Source organism: Aotus nancymaae, unplaced genomic scaffold, assembly GCF_030222135.1.
Source record: "Aotus nancymaae isolate 86718 unplaced genomic scaffold, 86718_ANA_hifiasm-v0.15.2.pri h1tg000016l, whole genome shotgun sequence".
NCBI lineage: Eukaryota > Metazoa > Chordata > Mammalia > Primates > Aotidae > Aotus > Aotus nancymaae.
The window spans coordinates 66,703,179-66,720,961 of record NW_026988428.1 but is presented as its reverse complement, the minus strand read 5'-3'; the positions used below and the strand labels follow the sequence as shown (position 1 = coordinate 66,720,961).

General features: G+C 41.8%; 1 protein-coding gene across 1 annotated transcript in view; it reads right to left on the bottom strand.

Annotated features, from left to right (window-relative positions):
• Positions 1 to 17,783, bottom strand: part of VWF (von Willebrand factor) — a 168,938-nt gene that overhangs the window by 27,104 nt on the left and 124,051 nt on the right. The window contains exons 35-39 of the mRNA XM_064377521.1: positions 12,167 to 12,387; positions 10,526 to 10,718; positions 9,978 to 10,319; positions 7,950 to 8,149; positions 340 to 442 (exon numbers count right to left, since the gene is read on the bottom strand). Of these exons, the coding sequence (XP_064233591.1) occupies positions 340 to 442; positions 7,950 to 8,149; positions 9,978 to 10,319; positions 10,526 to 10,718; positions 12,167 to 12,387 (1,059 nt within the window). The remainder of the gene's footprint in view (positions 1 to 339; positions 443 to 7,949; positions 8,150 to 9,977; positions 10,320 to 10,525; positions 10,719 to 12,166; positions 12,388 to 17,783) is intronic.

Sequence of the window (17,783 nt, the reverse complement as noted above, 5' to 3'; positions counted from 1 at the left end):
GTGGTCGTCCCACAAGGACCCAGGCCATGGGACCTCTGGCAGATGTGTCCTTCCCATGTCCTTGTTGAAACCCTCGCATTTACCCTCCAGGGGACTCTAAGTCTGAGCGTTGCTGGGGACTGGACAGGAGAGTTAATCTGAGAGTGTCTGCCTCAGGTGCGGAATGGGGCTCCCAAGCCCAGCGAGGGGAAATGCAGGCTGGGCAAGGAAGCCCACCCACTCTAGGACTCCAGATGCCAACGTTTGGGTCTGATCTGCCAGGGGTGAAGATGGGTGGCTGGGGGGCCTTGTGGGGGCCCTTGTTCCTCCATTAAGGCAGGGAGGGGTGAACTCTCTCACCTTTGGCCGTGGGGCAGGGCTGCGTTGTGCAGTTGACCTTCCGCCCACTGAGGCACGTGCAGATCTGACAGGGCTGGTGGTCCGGGACCCAGGCTTCCAGGAACTGAGGAGAAACCGAGGTTCAGAGAAGACACGGAACATTCTAGGTAGAAAGCCCAGAGTTGATAGAAGTCAGCTCTCCCTGTCTCCAGCAAGGGCCAGTTTCTGAGCCAGCCCTCTAACAGAGCCTCACAGACGAACAAAAGCACGTTGAAAGGAGGTTGTGAGGTTCTAATGGCTTTCAGAAAGGTGGGTCGCCATATTGCTTTGTAAACTCAGGAAAATGACAAACTACAGAGATTGGAAAATGTGGGAACTTTCACTACAACCTTCTCTGTTGGCGGTGCTAAAACTAAGCAAAGAAAGAAAATGAGGGCTCTTGGATCACACTGTTAGTCATTTCTCAAGCCAAAGGAGAAATCGGGATGTTGCCTGGGGAAAAAAATCCCATTTAATTCTGAAATTGACTTTAGACAATAGGATAGGAAGAGTTGTGGGGAGGACAGCAAAACTCTTGGAAGCATCACACTCTTGATGCCAGCCATGACTTTGGAGGCCTGAGTGTAGTTCTCTGATTTTTCAAATGAGAGATGGCCCAGGACATAGAGCAGCCTTCTCAAAGTCACACACAGCCCCACAGCACAAAGCTTTGAAGTCAGGAACTCCCGAACTCTAATGCGGGCTGCATTCTGCTGTGCCTCAGTTTCCTCACGTGTAAAATGAGGGTACTCAAGCCAGCCTCGCAGGACTGTTGTAAGGAGTGAGAAACTGTGATTAGCACAGTGTACACAGCAAAGAGCTCCACTAAGAAGAAGTAGAGCCAGGACTCAGTCTCCTTCTGCATTCAGCCACGAAGTTAAACTTAAAATTAAATTCAAGTGAAATTGCCCTGAAGAAACACATTCTTATCCAGTAGCTCAAAGGCCTCTAAGAAGTTCCCAGGTCAAGAAGGTCTTACTTATTACTTCCACAGTCAGCAATCAGTCAGCTAAGAAGGAAGATCAAAGACCCCCAAGTAAGGCCCTCTTCCCCCAAAGAACCCTGTCCTCCTTCAGGATTAACCCCTCCGGTCCTGCCCTTGACACCTTTCACTCACTCAACAAATGATAGCAGCTAACATTCAAATACCACCTGCTACGTGCCACTGTGTTGAGGGCTTTATTTAAATCACTCACGTAATCCTCACCGCAGTCCTATGGTGAGGGTATTTTTTACCATTATACTCACTTTTCCAATGAGAAAGCTAAGGCACTTGCTAGGTTTGCACAGTCACAGTGACAGAGTGAGGATTTGAACCCAAATCCATGGTTTGTTTCTTTGTTGTTTTATGTTATGTTGTTATGTTATGTTATGTTATGTTATGTTATGTTATGTTATGTTATGTTATGTTGTTATGTTTTGAAACGGAGTCTCGCTCTGTCACCCAGGCTGGAATGCAGTGGCATGATCTCAGCTCACTGCAACCTCTGCCTCCCAGATTTAAGCAATTCTCCTGCCTCAACCTCCCAAGTAGCTGGGACTATAGGCATGAGCCACCATACCCAGCTAATTTTTGTATTTTAGTAGAGATGGGATTTCACCATGTTGGCCAGGCTGGGTCTTGAATTCCTGACCTCAAGTGATCCACCTGCTTCAGCCTCCCAAAGTGCTGGGATTACAGGAATGAGCCACCACATCCAGCCCAAATTCATGGTTTTAAACCATCATGCTCTGCTGCCTCCCACAAATAACTAATAAAAAATATGTTCAAGATACATTTCTAAGAGCTTTACATTTATTTACTTTATTTTCTTAATAATAACCCTACCACATAAGTAGTGGTATTATCTATGTATACAAATAACCAAGAAGTTAAGAAATTTGACCAAGTGGCACATCCAGGCTCTGAACCCAGCATTCGGGACCCAGACACCACAGGCCTACCCTCTGCACTACAACTGCTTCTCATCAACAGACACAGTGCCCGTCATGGACAGATCTGAACACACCATCCCAGCCCTCGAATGGCTGACAGTCAAGTTGAAGAAATAAGACTCATTGGAGAAAATCTGAATGAGAAAAATAAATTGTGATACACAGACACCATGGAATACTACCTAGCAAGAAGAAAGAGAAAACTATCAAAACGCACAGCAGCATGGATGAATCCCAAAAAGCATTACGCTGGGTGAAGGAAGCCAGGCAGAAAAGAAGTGTATACACATGGTTCCATTTATGCGAAATTGCAGAAAATGTAAACGAATCTGTAGTGACAGAAAGCAGACCAGTGGTTGTCTAGGGTTGAGGGATACATTTAAAAGGCGCATAAGCGGCCGGGCTCAGTGGCTCATGCCTGTAATCCCAGCACTTTGGGAGGCTGAGGTGGGTGGATCTTGAGGTCAGGCATTCAAGACCAGCCTGGCCAAGATGGTGAAACCCCATCTCTACTAAAAATACAAAAATTAGCTGGGCATGGTGGCATGCACCTGTAATCCCAGCTACTCGGGAGGCTGAGGCAGAGAATTGCTTGAATCCAGGAGGCAGAGGCAGAGGTGAGCTAAGTTGGTGCCACTGCACTCCAGCCTGGGAGACAGTGCGAGACTCCATCTCAAATAAAAGGTTGGGGGGAGGTGGGGCATAAGCTAACTTTTGGGGGATGGAAGTTCATTATCTTGGCTACGAAGATGGTTTCACAGGTGTGTACATAAGTCTAAACCTATCCAATTGTACACTTTAAATACGTGCTGTTTGTGGCATGTAAATTATACCTCAATAAAGTTTGGTATTTTTATTGTTTATAACAATAAAAAATTAAAGAGCAATAAGACTGTAAAAGGAGAGTCCGATAAGGTTGGGCGCTCCAGAGAGGTCTCACAAGGACATACCTATGAAGCATGGGAAGGACTTGAGTGAAGGGGAAAGGAGGAGGAATTCCAGGTGGGAAACAGCTAACAAAGGCACAGACGAGGATGGGTGCAGTGGCTCACACCTGTAATCCCAGCACTTTGAGAAGTAGAGGTGGGCGGATCACAAGGTCAGGTGATTGAGACCATCCTGGCCAACATGGTGAAACCCCATCTCTACTAAAACACAAAAAATTAGCCAGGTGTGGTGGCACGTGCCTGTAGTCCCAGCAACTCAGGAGGCTGAGGTAGGGGAATGGCTTGAACTCGGGAGGCGGAGATTACAGTGAGCTGAGATCACACCACTGCACTCCAGCCTGGCGAAAGAGCAAGACTCGTCTGGAAAAAAAGCACAGACGAAGGAATGCTTGTGTGGTGCCCAGCATCACAGGTGAGGCAGGTGGCTGAAGACAATGGAAGAGGCCCCGTATGCTCACTGCAGGAACTTGCCTTGCCTCAGCAGGTAGCTGTGGGCCCGGAGGCACAAGCAGGACCCTGCCTCACAGAGAAGAGCTAAGTAAAGATAATCTTGGCAACAGCGTACGGGATGCAAAAGGGAAGGACTAGGACTAGAAAACCAGAAAAGATTAGTTCAACCATTGTGGAAGACAGTGTGGCAATTCCTCAAGGACCTAGAAACAGAAATTCCATTTGATCCAGCAATCCGATTACTGGATATATACCCAAAGGATTATAAATTGTTCTATCATAAAGACACATGCACACAAACGTTCATTGTGGCACTGTTTATGATAGCAAAGACCTGGAACCAACTCAAATGCCCATCGATGATAGGCTGGACAAAGAAAATGTGACACATATACACCATGGAATACTATGCAGCCATAAAAAAACGATGAGTTCGTGTCCTTTGTAGGGACATGGATGAACCTAGAAACCATCACTCTCAGCAAACTGACACAAGAACAGAAAACCAAACACCACATGTTCTCACTCATAGGCGGGTGATGAACAATGAGAACACCTGGGCACAGGGAAGGGAAAGACACTCAATGGGCTAGGTGGGGGGAGGGAGGGGAGGGGACGGGAGGAACAACGTGGGGTGGGGAGGATGAGGAGGGATAACACTGGGAGAAATGCCTGATGTAGGCGACGTGAGTTGGGGAGATGGAGACAGCAAACCACCGTGGCATGTATGTACCTATGCAACAATCCTGCAAGATGCAGGACGTGCACATGTGCCCCAGAGCCCAAATACAATTAAAAAAAAAAAATTAACATAAGCCGTCCGTTAAAAAAAAAAAAAAAGAAAACCAGAAAAGATGCAGAGGCTGCCATTCCATTCGGGAAGGTGGAGGGAGGGGCCCGGGGCGCTGGTCTCAGATGGCTGGGGCAGAGGGTCAAAATGGCAGACGTGAGGGGATGAGGAAGGAGAGGGTCATGTTTTATATATACTTCAGTTTTTTCTCTCTCTTTAAATGTAGATCTCAGATTTTTAAACTGAAGAATAAATCACACAATTTTCCAGCTATCCCGAGAATGGGTAACACACAGCAAATGACCAAAAGCAGGTGTCCGACCTCCTTCACTGGGGATCTTCATTTCCCAGGAAGTTTAAGGCCCGCCCAAGGCAGGGGAAATAATAAAAGTAAAATAAAAAATTAAAAAACAAGGTAAGGTCAAGCTTCTAAAAGCAACTGCGGCAGCTTTCTGGGCCTGGCCAGGCTCTGTAGCGAGGCGGCCGGCAGATGGCGCCGCTGCACAAGCCCCGGCCAACTGCAGGCAGGCCTGTTGCAATCGCCCGGTTCCAGGGCTCAGGCGTAACTATCACCAGGCCAGAACGGGTATGAGAGCCAGCAGGAGTTAAAGCTTGAACAAAGGTGACAAAAGAGCGGCCTGCAGAGAATAAGGTGGGGAAAACTGAAATCTTCAAGGCCCAAGGTCAAAGAAGGACACAAGCAATTCACATGCACCACTCATCAGCAGCCAATGTGATGGGAGATGCAAATGAAATGCAAACACTGAGCCCAGCTAGGGACAGCAGAAACTCTGGGACAGTAAAGGAGGCCACAGGCCAGAGCTTCTGGGCAATGGACGTGGTTCCTGCTAAGCTTGTGCCTGTCAGTACAGCACCGACCACTACCAGCAGCTCCACTGAGCCAGGGACAGCCTGTGCAGGCTCTTGGTCCCTTCTGAGCCTGCAGCAAAGCCTCACCTCTTTAGACTCTGTTTTGTAAAATAAACAAGAGGTATGGGAAACTAGTGAATATTTTGCTCTTCTGAAATTACTACAATCGTTTTATACCCTGGTTTATTTCCCTGAATAAAAGGTTTTCTGGGCTTTGTTTTTCAGGTAAAAAAGTTTATTTAATGGAAATGTTCTTCATATTAGGTTTTTATTCTTTCTCTGCTTTGAAAGTAAAAGCTGAAAATGCACGTGGCTAGATATGATCTTTGTTTTCATCCATTTAAACTATATTTTTCTGAAATCACTACAAGTGGCTGTGTTCTTTTCAAAAGTTTTCAATCAACTAATTTTATTTTACTTGATTTTTAAGATATATTTACAAGACGGTTTCTACATCCAAAATATTTGGATGAACGCTTTATACAACTTGAATGTATATATTCTAATGTGTTGGACCGAAGATGAGGAGGGCAGTGAAAGGGGAAAATAGGGCCAGAGAGGAGAAGCAAAGGGCAGGGGTTTGGATACAGTAAGATACAGTTGACAAGCTTCCTGCTCTCAGGACCCCGCAGACATCTGACATCCATGGAGTCAGAAACGCTGCAAACTTGACCTCACTTCTTACCACAGAATGCCAAGGAAGAGACCCTTTCTGTCTCCTTCTGAGAGCAAGCATTTTGCCACTACTAGTAAAACCAGTCTGAAATTAGCACAGGATGCTAACCCCATTATGTAAATAGTTCACATCCTTCATGCCCTGCAGGAGCTCAGGAGCTATACAAATCAGGGAGAGGAATCTAAGGTTTTGTCAACTCATTTAGGGAATGAGTTGGGAATATCACAGAACAGGCAATTACTTAACCTGGCAAGTTGAAATATGGTAGCGGAGTAGAACTGTAGCTCACCTATTCCACAGTGAGGGCAAACTGGATTCGCTAGGATAAAGCCCAACAACTAAACCAGAGCAGATGAGATCACTATAAGTAATAGCCCTAATGGATACCCATGCTCCAGTGAACGTGAGTTAGCCCATAGTTCAGCTCACAGTTCCAGTGAGGTCAATGGCAGGGCTGGGACACTATGGGACAACTGGTGCTAGGACTATAAATCCCAGCTTTATCACCTCATACCACTGAGTTTCAGTCTCATCCACTCAATAGGATGCGCGATTATAACCCTACAGAGCTTTGGGGAGAATCAAATAAAATGGTCCATTTCCTGGCTTACAACATCAGGGACAGAATAGTGTAGTTACTGAAATGTTGTTTTCATTATTCTCCAGGTTGGTTAGCTAGATTTACTGTGATTTCTCCCATTTGTGGTTAAATATAGTGGGAAGTCACTCTACGTAGTCCACTTAGCAAGAATGGTCCTCCTTGGTGAGGAAGACATTAGGTATTGGGTGCAGCCCATGATCACGGAACACATTCTCCTTTCCTAGAAGCCAAGTATGCTTTCTACCTCTACCACGCTCTGTGGTATCACTGTCAAGGATGAAGGACAGGACCACTGCACACATTCACATGTGCACAGACACACACTGCCCCAGATCCTGCAAATATACATGGGGTCAACATTGGAGAGAGATGATAGCCATTTTAGGCCAAGACAGGGGAATTTGGTAAACATCCTTTCAAAATACACTCAATAACTCCCAAAACCAAAAAAAAAAATTTGATAACTGCCAAGCAAATCAGCCCAAAAGAAACGCAGCAAAAGAGCCATTTCATATAGTGGAAAGAGCCAGATCTTTGGAGTCACACAGAGCTTCAAATTCTGAGACCAAATCCATTACTTGCAAATTGTGTCTATGGGCAACTTACTAAGCTCCTTAGGTCTTAGTTTCTTCACAGAATTTTTGTATGTACAAGTGATATAGGATACACTGGTATATTCTGTGAAACCCCAGTCTCAAGGAATTCTCTCTCACACACACACACTCACATGCTCCATGGTCGAATAAGTTTGAGAAACAAAAACCCTCTTAAATACCTGCAATGTGCAGTATTATATTAAACTCTGAAGAGTTCTGCAATAAAGAAACCTGTTTAACTATGGTTAGCTAGTGTTCTTTAAACTCACTTGACCACAGGTAACTGTTAATACCCTGCAAAATACCCCTTTGAAAAACACTGAGATCATGAATATATCGCATTTAGTACAACCAAGGTACACTATTTCTCTTAATAATGGCAGACATTACCATACAAATCTTATTTTCCCTTTCCCTCCTGGGTTCCTATATCATTCTACTTAAATGACTACAGTCAGAAAGACAATAGTAACAATAATAGTACTAATGTTGTAACACCACTTTAGTGTTTAATCCTACAGGTAACACATGACAGATGCAGGATTTGAACCAAGAGCTGTCTGAATGCAAAGCCATTATGCAATACTGTCTCCCTATCCCTAATGATCCCCTTAAGAGTCGGCCCTGCTGCCGCAGTTGGAAGAGGCCAATCATTGGTGAACACTCTTCTCCCTTTTGACCCAAGAAGAAAGCAGCCCCCTGGGAGGTGAAAGGTAAAGGCTCCTACCTGGTGCCGGACTCCATCCTCACCAATGCACTGAGTGCAGGCCTCTTTAGGGACACAGCTGCCTTCCAACATGACTTGGTTTGGAGGGCAGAAGCAGCCTTCTGAAGGATGGTCCCCACAGGAGCTCACATTGCCATCACAGTGCTGGGGACAGCCACGCTCACAGTGGTTGTAGACCAGGGATGACGGACACGACATAGCTATATACAGAGAAGGAGTTTACTCACAAAGGTCCACACCAGCCAGAGTGAAGTAGGCACAGCTGATTCAACATGGTTAATCATCAGACAAATTTGCTAGGACAGAGATGGCTATTTTCCACCAATCTTCATCCTCCCCATCTTCCATAGAAACAGAACTTTAGCTGGCATATGACCCCCAGAATGAGGACTACATTTCCCAACCTTTCTTGCAGCTAAATGCAGTTATGTGACTAGTTCTGACCAATGAACTGTAAAAGGAAGTACGGTATCCCATGGCAGCCTCCAGGAGTCCATTTAAAAAGACAGCTGTGCATGCTCCTTGTCCCTCTTCCCTCCTTCCCTCAGCTTGCTGCTTGGAGAATGAATGTCATGGCTAAACCTCCATTTTAAACCATGGAAAAAAATACAACACCCAAGTGAAGGCAGAGCAAAGAGCTAGAATCCAGTTTCAGGCCCAGAATCAGCCGGAGCCACTGCCTCCAATCAGCTACATGACAGAAAAATTTAATTCTCTGCTACTTAGAGCCAAATCTAGTTCTAACAAATCATGTGAACCTGTGTGTCCATAGTAGGTTTTGTGGTCCTTTTTTGAATACAGATGTCTTTTATGCTTTAAAAGCATCTTAAAATTAATTTATGAATCCACAGCTATGAAGAATGGCCTTGGGAGAGAAGCTACGAGGTGATTCATTTCCCTCATTCTGATTCACTCAACAACTTCCTCACATTCTCAAGGCACTAAGGCAGGCAGGTGGCAGAGGAAGTTTCCAAGGATTTGGAGCACCAAGGATTTCCCTCTGTGTGCACAGTACACCAGGAGGTACATAAAGAAATTAGTACGCAGAGAAAGTGCTTCCAGTAACTTGGAAACTAACATTTGCCACTTGATTTGCAGGCTGATTGGGAGGAGACAGTATCATCCACATGGACTCAGAAAATCAGAGTCCAAAGGAACCTAGGGGTTATCTAGGCCAACTATCTCATTCTAGGATGCAGAAACTGAGGTCCAGAAAGATTAAGAGAACAGCCCATCCACCAGCTGAGCTGCTGACAGTTCTATGACGATAAACTCTAAGACGCCAACGTGCTTGCACATACCGATTTCCCTCAATAAACAGTAGAGGATATTTGATGACTGAGGATTTCAAGTTCAGTGTTCTTTTCTCTCTAGCACCCTTGCGGCACAGGAGCCATATCTGATTCATTTCAGTTGCCCCTACACTTTAAATAAATGCCAAGTCCAGGTAGGGAAGTTGACCTCGGGAAGCTTCAAGCAATAGCAACCCTGCGGTGTTTGTAATTAAGAAGATTCTTGGCAACCAAATGGCAAGATTCTACTCGCACTTCAAAATCCTGCTCAGGCATGGCCTACCCTGTGAGCATGTGCTAAAGCTCGGTGGAATTTCAAATTCAATGTGACTGGTTACACAGCGCTTTGCAAATGCTTATATGTGTCTAATGTGTTTAACACATTAAAATCGCATTTGTCCAAACTATAGAAATACTAATGGAAAGAATCAGCATTAATTTACATAAAATTCTACATGCAGAGTGTGTATATATATATCAAATAAGATATATAGATCAAATAACATGATATATATAGATCAAATAAGATGGAAGACATATATCTATGATACATATAAGCTATATTCATTATATATATATATATTCCATCTCATTTGATCCTAACTGGAATCCCAGGTCATACAACATACAGCGATTTTCATACTTATTAGCCAGATAAAGAATGTGAGGCACAGAGAGGCTAAGCAAGCCCAGTCAGTTGTTCTCCAGGATTTTCAGAGGTAACTTGGAAACTCACCACAGAAATCAGGTGTCCTCCAGTCAACACAGACCCCACTGGTCCGACAGAGGTGGGCATAAGAGGCGATCACCTCACACACTTGCTCCCGGTGGCAACTGTCCTGCTGGCAGATGGCATAGAATGTGGCTGGAGCCAGGACCTTGTGGCACTCAGCAAACAGTGCTGAGAGGAGGACCTGGCACTGGGAGCTGTCGGACACAGGGCACTGCTCCTCCAGAATGGGCTGGCACGTCTGCCCTGACTGCTGCACAGTCCATTCCTGAACAAGTGTTTTCCAGTCTGTGGTGACCGTGCCATCCCTCAGCACAAAGTCATTGGCTCCGTTCTCATCACAGATCCCTAGAGAAACAAAAAAAATAGATAAACTGAGCATCCCTGGGTACAAAAACACTGATGCCAGAGACAGGCTATTTTTCATCCTCACCAGAATCTGACCCTTGCTACTGGACCCAGAAATATAAGCATCCAAGAGCCTTCAGAGTCGAGCAAGTAAGGTTCGTAAACGTATAGCAAGGGGAGAAGAGGAGACGGAAAAATGTTCTTACCGCAGAGACCATACGTCTTTGAAGCGAAAGTCTTAGGGCTGAGCTGCAGTTGGAATTCATTGTTTTGTGGAGTGAATGTGAAGATGTGACCCAGATGGTTGAATCTGACCTCGTGCATGATGGCACCATAGACGCTGACTTCCATGTTCCCACCCACGTAGGGAACAGAGACCAGTCTCCCATTCACCGCCACCTGCGCAAAGAAGAAAGAGCTCATCGGGAGTCCTAGCAATGAGGAATCCTAGAACTTCACCCTTAGGTTTTTAGTGAAGTTACTGAGAGTCCCACTCAACCACAACATGAGCCGTAAACCTTGGTATCTGTTGGCAGCTCTTCTAAGATAAAGAAGAGCTTGACTAGAAAACAGAGCTTGACTTCACAGAGCTTGGCCAGAAAACAGACTGTTGTAATACTGACCAGGTGGCCATGCACCACGAACCTGAAAGCCCAGAGATTAAAGGGAACCTTGAGTCTATCTGACGCAACAGGGAAGGGCCATGCCTTTAAGACAGGCTGGGAAAGTCACCTCGGTGCCAACTCATCAGGGCAGTGTCTCCAGGAGCATCCAGCAGCCGTGTCCAACGCTTTGAACGCAAGGACATGTTCGCTTCTCTGTGGTGGTGGGTATCACAAAAATTATGCACAGACTTTTTTTTTTTTTTTAGCTCATCAGCTACCATTAGTGTTAGTGCATTTTATGTGTGGCCCAAGTCAATTCTTCTTCCAGTGTGGCCCAGGGAAGCAGTGTTTTAATGGGACCACTTTAAATCTTTTTTGTGTGTATGTGTGCCACTGGAAGCTCTTTCTTGGGTGGCCCCACCATCTATCATATCAAACACACTAAAATGTACTCACATTCCGTTATGCATATAATTTTGCTGTAAAACGTTTGGAAGGATTTTTTATCATTTTGATTTTTTAATTTTTGGCTATGAGTTACTCACTTGATATATGACTAACTATGATTTTTATGCAATTATTGTTCAAATTCAGGAATCTTTGCAAAGTGAGAAAATCTAGCCTACAAGTTGTTTTCGCACAATGAAATATTTATGATTTCTGCATGAACAAGTAAAGAAGTTGGCATAATGTAACCTTTTGTAAGCATTTAACCAATCGTGTGTGTGTGTGTGTGTGTGTGTATGTGTATATATATATATATATATATATATATATATATATATATATATATATCAGTTTTGCAGTTTTCTTTTCAAATTCTGGAGCCCGACATTTTATTTAGGCCTTAAATATTTACAGAGGACCTAATTTAGGCCGTGTTTCCCTTTGGAAAGCTTACAGGGCTTAGACATTGGGCTCATAATACCTCCCGGGTAAACAATCCTGGTGCCAATCCCGATTCTCTACCAGTGCCAGAAACTGGCACTAAATTCACAATTTCATGCTACCTAAAAGTGATTGATTCCGTCTTGCAAATCAGAGCCCGGAACAACATGAAATCATGCCAAGACAAGGAGATGGCAATAAACCCTTCTAAGAAAGTGGTACTCTTCTCCTCTACTTAAGCAGAAGGCTGAGCTCCTAACAAGAGCACCAAATAAAACCAACTGCCACCAGGTCCATGTGGATTCCCTGGCATTCTATTGCCTTGCCACGGGACCCATAGAAAGCACTTCTCACCTCCATGTCACTGTGGAGCTCGACTGAGAGGGCGCTGTGCTTCACCTCGATGGATTTCATGCAGCCCTGTCTTGCTCCAGGGCTGCAGGCACCATTATGGAGAATCACCTCCAGGTCCTGCTCCTTGTTTTGAAACAGGACATAAGAACAGCTGCCAGTCAGCTTGAAATTCTGCCCATCAAAGGTCACGATGTGCCGAGTGGAGCTGCCTGTGCACACACCTGGACAGGGAGGAGCAGAGGGTGGATGTGACATTATCGAAACCCCCATGCCTGCTACATGCAGACAGGCAGGTGTGACCAAGATGCATACAGATAAATACAGTAGAGACCAGAACAGGCCCTTTGAGGTCATACAGACCAACTTCCTCTGTTTTTACAGATTAGGAAACTGGAGTTCTGAGAGGTAGAGAGGTTTAGGTTAGTAACACTTGCCCATTAAATCTTTTCCTGGAGAATGTTTAAAATATTACATAAAATGTGGCAAATTACAGAACCACACTTCTAAAAAATGTAAATGTGCAGTGTGAATGATCTGCTCTACAGGGATGCCTTGGCCCAGAAAACAAAGTTAAGTTCCAGAGGTATTATGACTCGTTGAAATTAACAAAAGCTAAGCAAGCTATGAGCTCATGATCTCATTGTAAAGAAAATTCACCTAAAGACACATGTGCCCTTTCAGCTGCCAAGTGACTAAGGTAATGATACAAGTGGCCTCTCTCAATCCCTTAAGAGACTGTGGGAGAAATAGTTCCAGAGCCAAAAAAAAAAAAAAAATAGTTGGGTCTCAATGCTCCCTCTTTTGACCCTGATTCATTCACATAATTGGCAAATTCTCAAGGTTCCTGTTAAAATGTTATTGGTGAACACTAATCGTTTTGCACCTACATAAGATGATTTGGTAAAAACCCTCACATTGAAGGCACCACTGCCATAAATGATTTGAAAGCTAACCTTAGACCTAAGTAAAGTTGGAGATGAGCTTTCCAGACAAATCATCACCACATCCACAATGGCAGGTGAATACATGCCCAAGAACTGAGACGCAGATTCAGCGGAGCAGTGAGGCTCCACTAATGTCCCTCACTCATAGCCAAGCCTGGGCCAACCTCTACTTATGGGGGTGACTGTCAAGCAGCTCAACCACTGACAAAGGATGGGTCTGGATGCACCATCAGAGCTAAGCAACCTCCCCAGAAGTTCTTCTACTCAAAATCCCCTCTGTCCTTGAGCAGTCAGTCATTTCCAAGTGACAGTACTGAATGCTACTGGCTTACTAACATCCATGCTGCAAGTGATCCCCAACACACAGCTGTTGATATCATCAAGCCAAGGAGTCAGTCCAACTGCCATAAGGATGAAATAAATCACAAGGCCAAGAAATGATTTTAACTCACACATGGCAAGTTAGTGAGAATGGCTCTGTCCACCCTGAGATGAACTGTGACTGTGGAATAGATACTTTACAGGCAGAGACTAGAGGTTGGCTTCTGTTTCACTTCCTTGCACTGTGATCTTGGATCAGTTACTTAACTTCAGTGATCCTCTCCTATCTCCTCTGCATAACAGGCCTATAATAGATACCTTTTAGGATTATTGTGAGAATTAGTTGCACTATAGATGAAATGCCTAATAGTGCATGACTCATATGTGCATGTCTAACAAACAGATCTCCAAATCTTTACAAATAAGCTGTAAAAGAAATTCAATAATTTGTAAACTGCTGTGTTGTAGGTATATTAAAACTTGAGGTCCCTCCATCTCCAGAATACCAAATTACCTCCCAACAAACCATCACATTATACTCCAGTTTAGTGATTAGCTTTAATAAGCCACATATATTAACCCATTCCAATGTTCAGGACATAGAGAAAGTTAGGTTGAACCAATTAAAAAGTAACACAATAGCGTTATGTAATAAAAGTTACTGCACAGTTATAAAATATTATCACACAGTAAAGTATATCACTCATAAATATCTCCTGGAATCATTTTATCTCATCTCTCTCCTTTTCTTCAACATCTTCTTACTCATTATCTTTCTAAGTGACAATACAAATATTTGTGATTGAATATTATATTAAAACTTTTGACTGACTGTCGTAATGATGTCAGATACTAAAGTGAATTGTTAGCAAAATGCAAGTGTTCAAAAAGACATCCAGGTGGCCAAAGTGGGCCCCAATACTCCAGTTGTTAATATTGTCAAATCAAGGAGCCAGCCCCAACGGCCATGAGAATAAAATAAACCACAAGGCAAAGAAATATGTAGACAGATATATATCCTCTGAACACAATGCGAAACAATAAGAACAAATTAAACTACTATGAAAAAAATGCATGCCTTCAGGATAACTAGAAAACAAGAAAATACCCAAACTTTAAAATAACTGTAAATAAAGTAAAAGATAAAAAACACCAAATCCCACTAAGCAAAAATCTCTCATGCTCTAGCTGTTAGCCTTTGTCATGAGCAAGGACAATCCAAGGAAAACTGTAAAGAAGAGAGAAGAAGGGAGTGGGCAGCAAGGCTAAAATTTCTCTGTAACCACCACCACCACCACCAGAAGGAAAAGCCCATCCTAAGTGCAAGAATAGTTTAAAGTATCCCAAGAGACCAGAGCAGGTGCTAAAAACACATGCAATATTCAGTGACAACCCGAAAAGCATAGTTTCGAGGGGGCTGGGAGAAAAAAAAATGGAAAGGTGCTTGGGAAGTGACTGCAGACGTAAAAACAAGCAAAAGGGAAAATCAGACTCCAGAAAAACCTGAAAAATCAGAGGCCACACAACCTTTCAGTATGCACACGTACACACACACACACACACACAGAGACACACACACACATACACACCACTGAGGAAATGACTTTTCTATACTGATACAAGGGAGGGTTACTGAACTAGAAATCTTGTAAAACCCAAAATTCACAAAATGAACAGAAGATTAAGCAATTCTATAAAACGTTCTTTAAAAATCAAAAAATGAGAATCAACACTCCTCATCTATTGAAAATTTCACAAAAAGGAAAAAACAAAAAACAAAATGCTACGACACAGAAGAAAACTATGACAACACTCAAACTAAATTAAATATACTCGAACATCTGCAAAAATGAAAACCACCTTGAATTAGAATTTCAAAAGCTAAGAAGAGAAATGAATGAAGACAAGAATAAATAAAAATAAGAGTTTAGTGAACTTGGTGGGGGTGGGCAATAAAAGTCCAAAGTCAGCTCAGAAATAAAGACTAAATTATAAGGACCCAAGGGAGATGACATCAAAACAAAAATTTAATAAAGAGCATCAGAGAAAAGCAAGAAACCAATCAAGAGAATGAAAATTAGTTAATGAAGGAAGTATAAAGGTCAAAGAGAAAGTAATGAAAATGTAAGACAGGAAGAAAAATGGAGTCTTAAAAGGGAAAACAAAACAGTGGAACAGAACTAACACTTAAAGACTGTAACTCATGAAAACATTCTGGAAATCAAAAAAGAACCAAACCTATGTATGGGAATCATGTGCCAGATGTCCAGAAAAATTAACCCAGAACAGTCAACTCTGAGACCTATTACAGTACACTATTAGACTTCAAACATAAAGGAAAAATTTTCCAGGCCTTCAGGCAAAAAGATCAAATAATTTACAAGGACAAAAAAAATTTATTGGTATCAGAATTTTCGAAAGCAATATACAAAGCAAGGCAACAACGGAGCAGCGTTTTTCAGAAATTCAGTGAAAGAAAGTGTGAATCAAGAATTTTATATTCAGCCAAGGTGTCCTTCTAGCATCAATACTACAGGAAAACAGTTTTAAATACATGGGAATTAATAGAATTCTGTACTCATAAGCCCTTCTTGATTAGATTTAAAAGAAGAGCCTGAAGGCATTTTAGAAAGGTGCAACTTCAAAGGTAAGACAGGAACAAAAGCATAAACCTTCCTAGACACCAAATACATGACAAAGCACCACATTAATAAATTAAAAAAAAACGTAATTATAAAATACAATGGCAAAGGAAGATCAAAAACAAGATGGCAATAAATAAGAATGGGCTTAACTTGTCTACTAAAACGAAAAGGTTTTCAATTTGGCTCAAAAGCAAGACCCAACTATATGCTATCTGACTAAAATTCAGAAAGGCTAAAGTAAAGGAACAAGAAAAGGATATGAGACAATAAGAAAACAGGGATGGAGATTCTGGTAACAGACAAAGCAAAATTCTAGCCAAAAAAAGTTTAAATGTGACTAACAAGAGCATTCTGAACACTATAATTCATAATGAAGACATAACAGTTGTGAATATCTATGCACCAGACAATACAGCAACTATCTTTATAAAGCAAAAACTATAGGAGAAGCAAAGAGATACTGGTAGACAAACTAACAACAGGATACTTTTATACATCCCTTCCAGTATCAGATAGATAAAATGGGTAAAAGGTAAGTAAAACTTTAGAAGACATGAACAATAAAATCAAAATAGGTAGTTCTCATGGAGGGATGGCAGGAAGAGAGTGAGGGATCTCAAACTCTACACCCTGAGAGTAGAGATTACACCTTCACAAAAATTGATCATGTATTAAGTCATGAAGAAAATAACAGTAACTTCCATAAAGTAGAGCTATTAAAAATAGTCTTGTCAGAGAATAAGATTTAAAACTTTTTAATTATTGTTTAAAAAGATCTTTATACTTGGAAATTTTTTAATGTATTATATAAATCCTGAGTGAAAGGGACAATAAAAACCAATAGTACAGAATTTCTTTCAAAAATAAGACAATAAATAATAAAATAAAAACACCACATATCAGAATCATTGGAATACATATAAAGTGATCTGAGGAAAATTCATAAAAGTAAACACATCTATCAATAAAAATAAAGCAATGAAAATGAATGAAATTCCCAGTTCCAACAAAATAGAAAAGCACAAAATGTAAACTAAGAGAAAATTCAAGGAAATAAATCATAAAATAGCAAGGATAAAAGCAGAAATCAATAGAGAACAGTAAACATAATAAATTGAAATCCTGATTTTTAAGAAAATCCAGAAAGACAAATCATGAGTTAATTTGATCAAGAAAAAAAGATAATAGACATGTATATAAATTAAGAAATGACAAAGGAAAATCACTGTTTAAAAAGAATTTGTAATACTACAAAAGATTACTGTGAAAATTTTACTTGTACCCTAGAATACATACAAACAAAAAATAAATAAAATTTCAATTTTAAAAAAAGAACTACTTTGAAGACCTCTATACAACAAATTTGAAAATCTAGATGAAACGGATAATTTCTAGGAAAATAAAGATTACCAAAATTAACTCCCGTAGATAGAAGACAAATCTTAAGCATACCAATTTACCTGGAAGAATTAGAATAAGTTAGTAAGAATTAAAGAAAGTTACTCCACCAAAAAAAAAAAACAGAAACAAAAAACAAAATACCAACCCCAAATGATTTCACAAGGAAATTTTCCTAAACTTCCAAAGACCTGATAGTCCCGATAATCCATAAATTGTTCCGGAGTATTGAAAATGAGAGAAACCTTCTTAAAGCATTTAATGAAACAAGTTTTAACACTGACATCCAAACTAGATTAAGACAATATT